The 15,712-nt window shown below is 52.4% G+C and overlaps 1 protein-coding gene across 1 annotated transcript in view; it reads right to left on the minus strand.

Annotated features, from left to right (window-relative positions):
* Window positions 1-4,301, minus strand: part of PRSS38 (serine protease 38) — a 58,464-nt gene extending 54,163 nt beyond the window's left edge. The window contains exons 1-3 of the mRNA XM_039220262.1: window positions 4,218-4,301; window positions 3,948-4,127; window positions 2,989-3,084 (exon numbers count right to left, since the gene is read on the minus strand). Coding sequence (XP_039076193.1) covers window positions 2,989-3,084; window positions 3,948-4,127; window positions 4,218-4,301 — 360 coding nt within the window. The remainder of the gene's footprint in view (window positions 1-2,988; window positions 3,085-3,947; window positions 4,128-4,217) is intronic.
* Window positions 4,302-15,712: the final 11,411 nt, after the last annotated feature.

Raw genomic sequence — 15,712 nt, forward strand, 5'->3', positions numbered from 1 at the left:
ACACCCCCACACTCTTAATTCCTCACATACCATTCCTTAATACCTCACATTCACATACACACTTCACACTCCAAATTTTCACACACATGCGCACACTCACATATGTACTCCACACCCCAACTCCTCACCCCTGTGCATACACTCATTCACATATATACCTTCAAAGATGCGTGCACACACTCACATACACACTTCACACCCCAAATCTTCACACACATGCGCACAATCACACATGTACTCCACACCCCAACTCCTCACACCTGTGCATACACTCATTCACATACATACCTTCAAAGATGCGTGCACACACTCACATACATACCCCACACCCCAAGCCCTCACATACACCCATGCACACACTCATTCATATAAATGCCCCCACACATCCAAACCTACAGACACCCAAACCTACACATGGGTCATAAATCCATGCACAGTCATGTACACACACACACATGCAAGCCCTCAAACACAACCATGCACACGCATACACACCCAAACCCACACACACACCCATGAAAACACATACTCACACAGACCCAAACCCATGCATGCACACCCATACACACTCACACATTTACCGAAATCCATGCACACACATACCCAGAACACACACTCACACAGGTCATGCATACACACACCATGATTCCTGTGATGTGTCTCCACTCAGGACCAGGAACACTGCCAGCAACAGCACTAAGAGAGCCTGGTGCACTACAGGGCAGTACCCTATCCCACGGCCCAGGAGCAAGGCTGGCCCTCCCCCTCCCACCCACACTGCTGACCCCACTGCACCCACAGACAGCACCAAGCATGCGTCCCCGGACCAAACCCAGCTCTGGAGTCAGGAGGGAAGGAGGCCAGCCCTGGGGCAGGGCTCCTGGTCCAACTCCTGTGCAAGCATTGGTGACCACGACTCAAGGAGCAGAGCTTAGGGACTAAGGAGGCCATGGTCTTGTCGGAAGATAGGACCCTCCATGAGGGAGCCTGCAGTGGTCAGCAGAGGCCCACCGGGGCTGTGGGCAGCCTGGGCACAGATGCGCTTGAGTGGAGGGTTCCACATTCTGGGCGCACCTCTGCCTTCCACATGTATGGGGTACCAGCTGCTGGGAAACGCCACTGGAGCTCCATGCCACCAGGTCCATAACTGTCTGTCCCTTCCTGGATGCCCTCTGTCCACCCAGATCCAAATCCCTGCTGACTGCCCACGGCTCAGCCCTCGCTACTGTGCCCCTTCTGCCATCGGTTCAGTCCTGCACCTTCCCAGGGCTCCGGAGCAGGGTCCAGGTGAGCTGCTCACAGAGGTCTGTGCTGCACAGAGAAACAAACAAGTCTCTTCCTCCCACACAGAACTTACCTGACCCTTTCAGCCCCGTGCAGAGAGCAAGCAGGGCTGTGTCAGCACGGGCCTCAATCTGCCCCTCCTTTTTATCGGACTCAAACATAAGGAAAGAATCAAGCTTTGAAGGATGTATCGTTTCCAAAGCTAACCAAAGCTTTTTGTTTTGGAAACTTCTCCTTTGGAAATCATGGAAAGCCAGTGCTGACAAGCACGCTCTTCTCCGAATCGCAGAGTGATTTGTTTATTCAGGCCGTGCACTCTCTGGGATGGCATCTGGACACAGACATCTGCTTCTGGTGAGAGTGTGAGGCTCGGTCGCACCGGGCACGCAGAACGGCAGCCCTGAGAGCACCAGCCGCCTCTATAAAGCAGGAGGCTGGTCAGGGGCAGGCGCCCAGGGTGGAGCCCTTCACAGGACAACTGCATCCTCCTTGGGGACCGTGCTTGTCCCCTCACGGGCCTCTTCTCTGCAGAAGGGGGACCGGCAGGTCCACCCCTCTTCCCCCAGACCCCCCTCTAGCCTTCCAACTTTCTGCCTCCTGCCCCCACCCCAGGAGACACTCCTGGGCTTGTAGGTGCAGCTGAGCTGGGGGCTTCAAGATTTAGGACAGTAAAGGGGCACCTGGGTCACTCAGTCGATTAAGCCTCTGACTTCAGCTCTAACTTTCAGCTAATCTAACCCAGCTCAGGTCATGGGTTCCAGCCCCGCGTCGGGCTCTGCGCTGACAGCTGGGAGCCTGGAGCCTGCTTTGGATTCTGTGTCTCCCTCTCTCTCTGCCCCTCCCCTGCTTATGCTCTGTCTCTGTCTCTCTGTCTCTCTCTGTCTCTGTCTCTCTCTCTCTCAAAGCAAGCAAGCAAGCAAGCAAGCAAACAAACAAACCTTTAAAAAATTAGGGCAGTAAAAAATACCTTCTCCAGAGGCACAGCCCTCATGCAGCCACAGCCCTTAGCGGGGTTTGGCACCAACTGTGTGCCAGCCCATTCTTAGCTAGGCAGGCCCCTGTAGGATGGTGGAGGAATTCGGCTGAAGTGGGTTTTGCTGATGCACTCACACACAGATCAGGACTTCCAGTGTCACCTCTGGGCCTGCCTGGGGCCTGCCCCAGACACCGCTGTGCACAGCCCTCTGCCCTGCCTCGCTGTCTCCAGCCCAGTCTTGCCCATGAAGAGCGCAGGCAGCGGGCACGCCCAGAGGTGGGGATGCTCGGGACTTGGCCTGCAGTAGTGGGTGCCCGCCTGACTCGCCCATGCGTCTACAGGGCTGAGCGACCCTGTGGAGCAGAGGGAGCTCCAGAGAGGCCTGGCCTCTCCGGGCCTTTGTCTCCCCCCGCCCCACCCCCCACTGCACTGCTGTGCCCACAAAGACTGGCAAACTGTGATGTCCCGCTCGGACCCCACTCGCTCCATGACCCGCCGTGACTTCCCATCTGTCCCGGCTTCACTGCCTAAACGCTATGCACCACAGTGAAAACCACTGCATTGAAGATGTGCCAGACACGTGGGTGGGGCTGGTGTCCACTGCCCTATCACGTAAGCCCCCAGCGGCCCCTCCCCGGCCTGCCCGTCAGCCTACAGTCAGCCTGTTCCTGTCCAGAGTGACAGGAAAGCATAATCGATGAGCGGATGGAGGCCCCCGGGGCCCTCACCCTCCAGGCCGCTGCCCCCACACTGGGCTCCTTTGTGCTCTTGCGGTCTCCTCGGCCATGTGGGGGATAGGAGAGGGCTTCTCCAGGGCTGCAGCGCTAAGGGCCCAAGAATAGGACAGGGTGCACAGAGGCAGTGGTGACCCGGGCCAGGGACTCTGTGGTTAGGACGTGGATTCTGCAGGGTCTGCACGTTGTCAACGCAGAGGCGGGAAGTGACTTTCCCCTGACAGTGAGAAGGCTCCCTGAAGGTGGAGGTGTCCACTCCCTGTGGGTACACCAGGGGCGAGGCCTGGAGCACAGCTGTCCTGGAAACAGGGGCAGATCCCAAGATGCCCAGCATCCCTGCTCCAGTGCACATACATGCTGCTCCTGGTAACTCAATCCACTGCTAATCAGAAGATGCTGTGATGAGATTCTGCAGACAGAATCAAGGTCCCAGATCAGGGCACTGTCTGGGTGGGCCTGCCCTCATCATGAGGTCCTTTGCAAGCAGACTTTTCAACTGCTGGTCGCAGAAGCCAGTCCGAGATTCCCAGCATGGAAAGGATCCGGCTGCTGGCATGACCATGGGAGGGAACATGGGGCGAGGAATGTGGGTGACCTCTAGGAGCTCAGAGTGACCCAGCCGACAGCCAGAGAGGAAAGGGGGACCTCAGCCCCACTGCTGCAAGGAGCTTGATTCTGCTGGGAGGAGCCCAGATGATGCAGTTCGGCCCACAGCCTGCTTGCAGACTTCTGGCCTCCAGGCCAGGGAGAAAACACACCCACCCAGTTTATGCGCTTTGTTACGGCAGCCACAGGACACTGACACCAATCCTGTTAGCAGGACGTGGGGGCACCCTATCATAACACCTAAAAACGTGGAAGTGGCTTGGCAACTGGGGAGCGGCTTGAGAATCTTGAGACACATAAGAGAAAGTGCCCAGGCTGCCCGGCACAGACTGTTGGTGTCCATGTACTGTCAGGGCGCCAGATGGGGCGGTGCTTGTCACAGCAGCCAGGAACCTGCTGAACTGTGTCCTCCTGTTGGGCGCAGGGCAGAACTGAGAGCCGTGGCACCAGGAGATTCCTGAGCCAAAGGTGAAAGGTGCGTCTGCTTTGTAGGGAAGTGGAGAGATGGAGGAGATGCCGAGCAGCTCCTGAGGGTTTGGGACACTCTCAGCTAGTTCAGGTCACACAGACTCGGGGGTGAGAGTGCAGGTCCCTGAGAGACCCTCGGTGGGACTCACGGGTGTCCGGGCCTCTCCGCACAGGCTGGACACAGAGTCAGTCCAGCAGCCTGACGCTGTGGCCCGCCGGGGCTTGTGGAACATCGTATCTGCTGAAATACTGCCTGCTTAGCCCAGAAGGGACCCAGGGAAAGGGGCTGTTGCTTTTCCAAAGCTGCACAGGCAGAAAACAGGCTGTGGACACGTGCGACACGTCAGGAAAAGGCCAAGTGACTCCAAGAGTGCAGAGCACAGCCTTGATTCACAGAGGACTGCTCTCTTGCCTTGAACCCTGCTAGAGCTCACCCTGCTGGATTTTGATATTTCTTTTTTTTTTTTTTTTTTTACTTTTTTAAATGTTTTATTTATTTCTGAGAGAGAGAGAGAGACCACATGAGCAGGGGAGTGTCAGAGAGAGAGGGAGACACAGAATCTGAAGCAGGCTCCAAGCTCTGAGTTTTCAGCACAGATCCCGATTCGGGGCTCGAACCCACGAACCATGAGATCATGACCTGAGCCGAAGTTGGGCGCTTAACTGATTGAGTCACCCAGACGCCCCTGGATTTTGATATTTCTTGGGACTCTTTTCCTTCCCCTGCCCCAACTCACTGCCTTTCTAAGTAGACTTTCTTTCTTAGAGCAGTAGGTTCATAGCAAAACTGAGTGGAAGGTACCGAGACTTCCCAGACATGCCCTGACCCCGCACCAGAGGCGCACCTTCATCCAGAGAGAGGAGCCCATGCTGACACATCATTGTCACCCAAAGTGCATCATTTCCATTAGGGTCCAGTCTTGTTGCTGTGTATTCCGTGTGACAAATGCATCCACAATTGCACCCATATCACATACAGTGCGTAACCTCACTGCCCTGACAGGCCCTCCCCCCATGCTCCAAGTCACCCCTCTTCCCCCTGACCCCCGCAGCCCCTGGGTGGTTCTCCTTTCCCAGAGCGCTGTGTACTCGGAATCACACAGTGCACAGCCTTCTCGGATGGGCTCCTTTCACTTAGTGATACATGGTTAAGGTTCCCCTTGGCATTTCTCTTTAGCTCTGAGTGTTGTCACCCTTGTCTGGATGAACCACTGTTCACACAGTCGTTCAGTCCTTTGGATAACAGTCCTTTATCAGGCATGCCTTTTGCAAACATTTTCTCCTAGGCTGTGGCTTGTCTTCTTACTCTCTTGACAGTGTTTTTCACAGAGCAGAAAAATTTAATGGTAATGAACTCCAGCTTATCCATTCTTTCTTTCATGGACTGTGCCTTCAGTGTTGAGTTTAAAAGGGCTCACCACACCCAAAGCCTTCTGGGCTTTTCCTCATGTTATTATCTTCTAGGAGTTTCATGGTTGCATGCTTTACATTTGGGTCCATAATCCATTTTTGAGTTAATTTTTGTGTAGGATATAAGGTCTCTGCCTAGATTTTTTTTTTTTTTTCTTGGCATGCAGATGTCCGGCACCATTTCTTGAAGGGATTATCTCTGTTCCATTGTATTGTCTTTGCTTTTTTGTCCAGGATCTTTCCACTGCATGTTTATGGTCTCTGTCTGGGCTCTCTGTTCTGTTCCAGTGACCTACCTGTCTTTTCTTTCACCAACACCACACTGTCTTGATTACAGTCTCTCCAGTGAGTCTTGAAGTCAGGTAGTGTCGATCCTCTGACTGTTCTCATTCACTACTGAGTTGCCTTTTTTGAGTCTTTTGCCTCTGAAAATACATTTTAGAATCAGTTTGTTGACATCTGGGATTTTAATTGGGATTGCACTGAATCTATAAATCAAGTTTGGAAATACTGAAATCTTGACAGTATTGAATCTTACCTGCAAACGAAGACAGTCCCACCCCCCCCCCCCCCACTTTCCGATCAGTAATACTTTTCTTATCTTAGTGCATTAACTAGGACTTCCAGTATGGTGTTGAAAAGGAATGGCGAGAGGGAACACTTGCCTTGTTCATGATCTGAGCAGGAAATTTTCTAGTTTCTCACCATCAACTAGGATGTTAGCCATAGATTGTTGTTGTTGTTGTTGTTGTTAGCCACAGATTTTTTTGGTAGCTGTTCTTTATGAAGTTGATGAAATTTCCCTCAGTACCTAGTTTACTGGAAGTGGTTGTTTTTTGCTTTGTTTTCTTATCCTGAATGGGTTTTGGATTTTTTCAAATGCTTTCTCTACATCTACTGATATGATCATGTGGTTTGTCTGTAGTCTGCTGATGTGATGGATTCCATTAATTGATTTTTGAATGGTGAACCACCCTTGCATTCCACTTGGTCATGGTGTATAATTATTTTATGCATTGTTGGATTTGGTTTGCTAACATTTTGTCGAGGATTTTGCATCTATGGTTGTGAGAGACATTTGTCTGTAGTTTCCTTGTAATATCTTTGCCAGATTTGTATTAGGGTAATGCTGGTCTCATAGAATGAGTGAGGAAGTTTCTCTCTGCTTCTATCTTCTGCAAGAGACTGTGGATAAAGATAAGTTCCTTTTTGTATGTGTAGTCGAATTCAGCAGTGTACCCATCAGGGCCTGGGGCTTTCTGTTTGAGGAGCCTATGAAGTCACAGATTTGTTTTCTCTAATAGCAATAGGTTTATTCAAATTGTTTCTCTTTATCAATGTGCATTTGGCAGATTTTGTCCTTCAAGGAACTGGTCTGTTTCATCTAGCTTATCAAATTTATGGTCACAGTTGTTCATAATATTCCTTTAATATCATTTAATGTTCATGGGATCTACTCCTCTATAGGTAAGGTAATTTTCTCCCTTTGGCTTCTTTCAATATTTTTCTTTATCTCTGATTTTCTAAAGTTTGATTATGATATGCCTAGGTTTAGGGGGTTTTGTTGTTATTTTGTTTTTGCATTAATCCTGTTTGATAGTCTCTGAGCTCCTTGAATCTATGGTTTGGTGTCTGGCATAAATCTGGTGGGAAATTCTCACTCAGTGTTGCTTCAGATGTTTCTTCCATCCCTCCTCCTCCTGCTTCTCTGTCCGGTCTCCCCCCTCACATGTGTGCTTTACCTTTTGTGGCTGTCCCACGGTCCTTGCATAATCTGGGTTCTCTGTTTTTCAGTCTTGTTTCTCTTTGCTTTCATCTTGGAAATTTTTGTTGACACATCCCCAGGCTCACAGATTCTTCAACTGTGTCCCCTCTATGGATGAGCCTGCCAAAGCATTCCTCATTTCTATTATGGCGTTTTTTACCTCTAGCATTTCCTTTTTATTCTTTCTTAGCATTTCTATCCTCAGTATACATTACCTATTTGTTCTTGCGTGCTCTCTACTTTATCCAGTAGCATATTAATTAGCATATAATCATAGCTGTTTTAAATTCCTCGTCTGATAATTCCAACATGACTGCCTTGTCTGGTTCTGATGTTGCTCTGTCTTCAAACTGTTCTTCGTCTGATAGTGAGCCTTGTGTTTTTTTCTTGATGGTGAGAGACATGATGTACCAGGTGAAAGAAACCACTGTAAACAGGCCTTTAGTGACATGGTGAGCAGCTCAGTCTCTGGTAGACTCATTTCTCTGGAAGATGGGCCAGTGCTTTGGCATGTTTCATGATGGCTACTTTCCCCTCCCTGACAAGAGCATGAGGGGACATTTCCTCCAGTCTTCCCTGTGAGAGCCTGCTGTGGCTCTCCCACCCCTGCAGTCTTCAGTCTTCAGACTTGCCCACACTGAGCTCCCAGCAACCTGTCCTTTACAATGTCGGTTTTCACCCCCAGGCACTGGTTTCCCAGGGGGGATTCTGCCCCAGTAGGTTGTGATTCTCTGTGCTCACCTGTATCCAGATTTGGGGCAGTGGTTTGCCCTGTGACCTCACTTCTCTGAGGGACTGAAGGAAAGTTGTGCTTTCAACTTGTTCAGTTTTTGTCTGGATGTTAGGACCGGGTAACAACCTCCTGACTCCATGAATGTGAGATCAGAACTGGAACTCTGGCAACCTTTCTAACTTCCATGTTTTTCTCTTGGGGTAGGGACAGCCTACTACTCTTGCCCTATGCCTGTCCCACCAAGTAGTTTGGATGAGACGGTGGAGGGGCATTTTGCCCCAGGTGGACCATACTGAGTCTCTCCCCAACTGGATTGAGGGGATTCACATAATGAGCCAATATTTAGATGAGACTTTGAAGAAAGATGATAAATAAGAAGTTGAGACTTTTGAAGATGTTGGGATGGAGTGAATATATTTTGTAGGTGGGCTGAGTGTGAGTTCAGGAGAAACCAAGGGCAGCCTATGTCCCAGTCCTGATTCCAGGAACCTGTAAATTTAACCTTACTTAGAAAAAAGTGTCTCTGCAGATGCAGTTACGTTAAGGATCTTGAGATCACGAGGGGTCATCTGCTGGGCACTAAAGTCATTGACAAGTGTTGAAACAGACACACAGTGGTTGAGGGGGCAATGCCAAGATGTGGGGGGGATGGGGAGATGCAGCTGCAGGTCACCAGCGGGTACAGAGGAGGGAAGCAGTCTCCTCTGGGACCTTTGGGGGGGAACAATGCCTTGACCACACCTTGGCTTCAGATTTAGACCTTCAGACCTTCAGGAGCTGATTCTGTTGTTTCCCACCACCTGTTTGTAGTAGTACCTTATGGAAGCTCCAGGAAAATCACACACCTCCATCTGCTTTTTGTTCAGTTTGCAGTCAGGTCAGGTGACAGGGGGAGACCCCGCCCAGGCTGTGAGTTCTTTGCACAGTGAGGGGTGGGTGAGAGGGGACCCCACCCAGGCTGTGAGGTCTGTGCAGTGAGGGGTGGGTGAGAGGGGACCCCACCCAGGCTGTGAGGTCTGTGCACAGTGAGGGTTGGGTGAGGGGGGACCCCGCCCAGGCTGTGAGGTCTGTGCTCAGTAAGGGGTGGGTGAGGGGGGACCCCGCCCAGGCTGTGAGGTCTGTGCTCAGTAAGGGGTGGGTGAGGGGGGACCCCGCCCAGGCTGTGAGATCTGTGCACAGTGAGGGGTGGGTGAGGGGGGTACCCCGTCCAGGCTGTGAGGTCTTTGCACAGTGAAGGCTGGGTGAGGAGACCCTACCCAGGCTGTGATATCTGGGCGCAATGAGGGCTGGGTGAGGAGACTGCTCCCCCTCCCCCACCCGTAGCATAATAAGGGAGGCCTCCTGAGCATGTTAATGGCGGCAGGGCTTGGACTGTGGGCATCCTGGGGTCAGGGTGTGAATACAGGGCAGCTACTTCCTCAGACCCAGAGCTCATCGCAAGTTGGACAAGATGCATGCTCTTCTTCCTCATGGCCTGATCACCCCTGCAAGCCCACGACGCCAGCGAGGCTGCAGGGTCAGGCACCTCCTGATTTGGGCCGGTTGGGAGGGATCACTGCTGTCCTCCTTCACTAGCTGTTGCTCCAGCCCCCCCGGGACCCCTTCTGTGGGGGCCATGTCCTGCGTGGCCAAGCCAGGTGGGAGGAAAGGTGGCCTGTTGGTCTAGCAGAACCCCTGACTGCAGAGGGAAACTCACTTTCAGAGATGGGGCACAAAGAGTGGGTTTGCATCTGCACCCTGAGCAGCCCTGGCTCGTCCAGATCCTGCCCTGAGGCCTGAGACCCCTTCCCTTCTCTCCACACTGTCCCCCCTGAATCTTTGGTCCCACTAGTCAGCTGGATTCTCATGTGCCAGAGGCCTCAGCGCCGTTCTGAGGCCCCTGGTGAGCCCTCAGGGCAAGGCTGCACCCAGAGGTCTGAATTGCAGGTGAGGGGCTCCCTCTGTGCTTGGGGATGGTGCCCGTCTGCATCATCTTCTCCCCAGCTGTGTCTCTTAGCACCACAGCCACATTCAGAACCAGAGCATCCCTTCACTGCACGTTGTGGCCTGAGGTCCCACAGCAATAGCCAAGGGACAGCGGGAGACTGTGTGTTCCTTGCCTGTCCTTATGAACTTTAAAAATAAATAGGTATTTTATCAGCAAAAATGAGCTTATTCAGGGATATCAGAGAGTTGCAGTTCAGGACATTCTAACAGTTTCTTATGGGCTGGGTCACAGGGGTGGCCTTCTTATAGGAGATGCAGCTCACACCTCTTCCTTCTGGGGACCTGTAGCTCATGTGGTTGTGGGCTGCCTTGGTTGGAGTCCGCACGGGGCAGCCTCCCCCTTCTGGCATCCATGGCTAACACTGGATGTGGAGTCCACATTAGTGAGGCTTCCTTTCATTTTCACATCCTGACCTTACACAGTGTGGGCCCAGTGCCAGTGCTACCTCCACCCCTCCCAGAGCATCCTGCCCAGCATCTCCAAATGAGGATCAGCTGCACCAGCCTCTGGGCACCAGCTGCATGGCCAGGAATGGGAAGAAAGGGCCACAGTGGGTGGGCGCAGTCTCCTCCACATCCAGATGGGTTTCTGCACCCAGCAACCAGCTGATGGACAGAAGCCCTTGGCTCATTCTGGGAAAGATGCTCCAAGCAGAAGGGTCAGCTGGGGAAACTGAGTCCCCCACCCCCCATCCCAAGGGTGAGAGGAGACAGCAGAGGTGGGGACAGGAGATGCTGAGCAGAGTCTGAAGGACCCTGGGGCACCTGGTGGGGGGAAATGTGCCAGAAGGACAGGGTGGTGCCGGTGCCCAACCTGCCCGCCGGTTGTGCATGATGGGATGCCAACCATACTCTGAGGATATGCTTGTCCACACCTGTAGGAGTCTGGCCCACAGAACATAGTCTCTGGTCCTGCTCGTAGCTCTCCGCCCTTGCAGCCCAGGGGTCCTTACCTGCCAGCACAGTCTGGTCATGCATGGCTCTCTCTCTTTTTTTTTTTCAAATAGTTTATTGTCAAATTAGTTTCCACATAACACCCAGTGCTCATCCCCACAAGTGCCCTCCTCCATGCCCATCCCCCCTCCCCCCCACATCCATCAGTCCTCAGTTTTTGTCAGCATTCAAGAGTCTCTCATGGTTTGCCTCTCTCCCTTTCCCCCACCATTTCCCCCTTCTTCTCCCCCTTGTTCCTCAGTTAAGTTCCTCCTAATCCTCCTATACGTGCACACATAAGATATTTGTCCTTCTCTGCCTGACTTATTTCGCTCAGCATAACACCCTCAAGGTCCATCCATGTTGCTACACATGGCCACATTTCATTCTTTCTCATTGCCATGTAGTATTCCATGGTATAGATAAACCACATCTTCTTGATCCATTCGTCTGTTGATGGACACTTAGGCTCTTTCCATGTTTTAGCTATTGTGGAGAGTGCTGCTATGAACATTGGGGTCCATGTGCTACTATGCATCAGCATTTCTGTATCCCTTGGGTAAATTCATAGCAGTGCTATTGCTGGGTCATAGGGGAGTTCTATTGTTAGTTTCCTGAGGAACCTCCACACTGTTTTCCAGAGGGGCTGTACCAGTTTACATTCCCACCAACAGTGTAGGAGGGTGCCCGTTTCTCCACATCCTCGCCAGCATCTAGAGTTCTCTGAGTTGCTCATTTTAGCCACTCTGACTGGCGTGAGGTGGTATCTCAGTGTGGTTTTGATTTGTATTTCCCTGATGAGGAGGGATGCTGAGCATCGTTTCATGTGTCTGTTGTTCATCTGGATGTCCTCTTTGGAGAAGTGTCTGTTCATATCTTCTGCCCATTTCTTCACTGGGTTGTTTGTTTTTCGGGCATGAAGTTTGGTGAGTTCCTTATAGATTCTGGATATTAACCCTTTATCTGATATGTCATTTGCAACTATCTTTTCCCATTCCATTGGTTGCCTATTAATTTTCTGGGTTGTTTCCTTGGCTGTGCGTGGCTCTCTTGAGCTGGGAGAAGCTCCTGGGATCTGCTAGTCTGCTCCTGCTGCTTGCGCCGAGGAAGCCAAGGGACCAGACTGAGCAGCCTTTCCGGGAAGCGGGACCACCCTTGCCTCCAGCCCTGCGGCTTTTCACTTTCAGAATGAATCAGGGAAAATTACCTCTTCGACAGGCCCACTGCTGTTCCAAGTTTCCAGATGGGTGTCAGAAGTTTGAAATATTATGTGGATGTGGAAATCAGTTGCAAATGTGAAAACTGACTACAATTTGTGTGTCTTTCAAGTTTTACTCAAACCTATGGCTAACAATTAAACTGGCAGCAGTAAGGACAGAGGAGGCTCCTCACAGGTGAGGGTGGTGGTCTCCTGCCAGGACTGACGCCCCAACCAACAGAGCTGCCTCTGAGAAGGCATTTCATCAAAGTCCAAACCAAACCAAAGCCCCCACCCTAACTGACTGCATAGTCGCGTTCCAGTGTGTGTGTGTGTGTGTGTGTGCACGCGCATGTATTTGAGAATGTCCTGAGGATGTTTGTCTTTTCTTCTACTAAAATCTGTGTGTGTGCTCATTTGGGGCCTGCAGGGAAAATCACTTGTGGAATCCAGCATCAGTCGCTCCTCTCTTGACTCCTTCCCTCCTCAAGCCCCGCCTCCTCAAGGACCAGGAGTGTGTGCCCTCAGTGCAGCCTCTGAAGACCTGGACCGCTGGGCACAGCCTGGGAACCGGGCCCCACACTCAAGTCCGGGACTGAGGAGGCCAGCGAGGAGGCCAAGGAGCCCGCACACCTAGGCGAGTGAGGGACCCGCTGTCGGCTCCCCTGCAGCCTGCATGCCCAGGGTGTGTTTAGAATCCAGAGAGTTGGAAGAGTGAAACCAGAGCAAGAATAACGTTTCTGGACACGTGAAACACATGACACGGTAATGCCACAGGCAGCTTTATCTGAAGACATCAAGCATATTTGCTTTCAAGTCCTGACTTCTCTCTTGTAAATAGCACAGCCCAGATGGTGTGACACACACCACATGGCTCAGAAGATGAAGGAGTTACTGCTGGGCCTTTTACAGAAAGCCCACCCTTGCCCGAAACAAATCAGTTACCTCAGGATTGTTTCGTGCTAAGAATCGGCCATGTTTGATGAGATGCGAACATCTGCGCGGTGTGGGTACCGCAACTGCAAGGGTCTTGGGTTTTGCCCACCTTCATATGGAGTAAGACTGAACTCAGAGCATGCTGTGTTTTAGCAAGTGCAAACACCCCCAGGGTGACAAGAACCAACACAGTCCAGCCACAACAGTCCACTAAAGGGCCAGCACCAACATTTTGGTGCAGAAATAAAGCACATGGGTGACCTCAACCCCACACATATACTGGATGTCAGGGTCAGAGGTCAAGGCCCACACCAGGAAAGTAGAAAACGGTGGACACCACAGGTCCCATTGCCAACAGCCCGCGGTCAGTGGGGTCCTCATGACACCCTCCAGAGCATCTCCTCACCTGATGCACAGAACTGGGCTCCAGCCATCACACCAACACCTGGAATGTCTGAAGATGGCCAGAGAGATCACCACCAGACTATTCACCTGCTTCCCCTGGTCCAGCTTCCAGAAGCAACTCAGTGCCCAATCCCAGTTATGTTCTCTGAGTCCAAAAAGTGGGGGCATGGCCAGTCCACTCAGACTAGGGGAGTAGTGGGGGCTGGAGTTACAGCACTCAGGGAGCAGTGGGGGTGGAGTCAGGGCACCTGGGGAGGGGAGCGGCAGGGGGTGGAGTGAGAGCACCTGGAGAGGGGAGCCGTGGGGGTGGAGTCAGGGCACCTGGGGAGGGGAGCGGCAGGGGGTGGAGTCAGGGCACCTGGGGAGGGGAGCTGTGGGGTAGAGTCAGGGCACCTAGGGAGGGGAGCGGCAGGGGTTGGAGTTAGGGCACCTGGGATTGGGGGTGGCAGGTGTTGGAATTACAACCTGCTTTCATAAGGTTTTTTGCACGTTGGCCTCTGCCTTGGAGACTAGCAGTTAAACAGGTACTTCGGCTCCAGCCAAATCAGTTTAGCAATGGATATTTGCCAGTGGATGGGTCTAAGGTGAAAGGTTAACGCTGGAGTCAAGGTTAATAAGTAGCACAAAATGATCCTGATGCACCTTTTTTTTAGCAGTCTAACTCAGCAGAGAAGCCGACGATCATCTCTTATTATTTATTCATGAGAGACAATGGCCTAGAGATTATCCCGTAACACTCCAATGCCTTCGGTGCCACATACCGCCATGCCACTGCTTGGGGTCTCAAGCATCCCTAGGTGGTGGGAAAGGAGAGGCTCGTTCCCGGAGGAGCTCCCTGGCAGTCCTGCCAGGTGCGGTGTGTGCAGCCCCAACGCCAGCAGGTGCAGATGCTGACGGGACGCCCCCACAGCACCACGGGTGGGACAGGTTTGCTTTCCTTTTGGCTTCAGGTCTCTTCACAGGTGGGTGTGGAGAGAGAGCTGGTTTGATGGCAGAAGTCCTGGCCAGTCTTGCTCGGACTGCTGACGTGAGATGCATGTATCCCCACAGAGTCTGAGGAGCCTGAGGTCAGCATGTGTGTGTACACATGTGAGTCCATGTGTGTATGCACACGTGTGTGCACTCTGAGTCACTGGTGTGAGTTTGCAGCGCAGCTGTCACAGAGAACCACGTGCTCCACTTCTGGGAACTGCTTTCCTCGTGGGCTGTTGCAGGAGCCGCAGCTTCTGGGCACACCAGCCTGGGCCCAGGGCACGAGGTGCGTCCTCCCTCCTCACTCCAGCTCCACAGGTCATGGTCCTGCCACCACATCTGGGCACAGCAGAAGCTCTCAATAACTGTCTTGTTGACCCATGTACACATCTGCTGTGCCCTCCCCACCCTCCCCGCACTGAGCACGCATGGAAGAAGCTGCTGGGGCTGACAGCGCCATCCTCACGGTACCAGGAAAGGGCCGGAGACCCAGCTCACATGCCAGCATCAGACCAGGTGGCCCTGAAAGCACAGGCCCACTTGTCATTCTGGAGGCTGGTAGGTAGAGACCAAATAAGATAGACAGAGACTAGGAATATAACTCACCAAAGTAACATATTAAGAACCAGAAGACCTCCATGAAGGTTATTTTCCAAAAGTGCTACTTCCTGTGTCTTTTGAACAGGCCAGCTTCCCGAAATTTGAGCACTCCTAGGTGACCCCAAATTCACACCCACACTGAACTGGAATGCGACCTTCGCAGAAGTGGCCACATTATGCAAAGGCTGACCCTGGATCAGGGCAAGGTTTCCTTATGAGACAAGAGAGGGGGAGTTTCAGTCAGGCACCTGGTGAAAGAGGCAGAGACTGGGGTCTCTGCCATGAGCCCAGAACGCTGGGAGAGGGGGTCCGGCAGCCGGGAGAGGCAGGAGGGACCCTCCTGGAGCCTTAAGAGGGAGCACGGCCCTGAGACATCTTGACCTCCTGGCCTCCAGACCTGGGAGACAATGGAGTCCTAAGGCCCCCATTTGTGGTACTTCATTAGCAGCCCCAGAAAACTAGCACTACACCTGCACAGTCTGAGGAAAACCACAGGGAGGCGCTGCAGGGGGACAGCTGGACAAGGGCGGCTATTCCAAAGCAGTCTGAAGAGGGCCCATCCTGTGTGAGGGCCAAAAGGCCCACCCACTTCCACACTCTGCCCCCATCCCTGAGGGGCCCTCCCACTGGGACCCCCAAAACCAAGCAGAAAGCAGCGTCAACGCATATCTTCAAAACACATCCAAAAACTATGGTATCTCTTTTA

The sequence above is a fragment of the Hyaena hyaena genome, unplaced genomic scaffold (genome assembly GCF_003009895.1).
Source record: "Hyaena hyaena isolate Hyena2069 unplaced genomic scaffold, ASM300989v1 scaffold_879, whole genome shotgun sequence".
In the NCBI taxonomy this organism is placed as follows: Eukaryota; Metazoa; Chordata; class Mammalia; order Carnivora; family Hyaenidae; genus Hyaena; species Hyaena hyaena.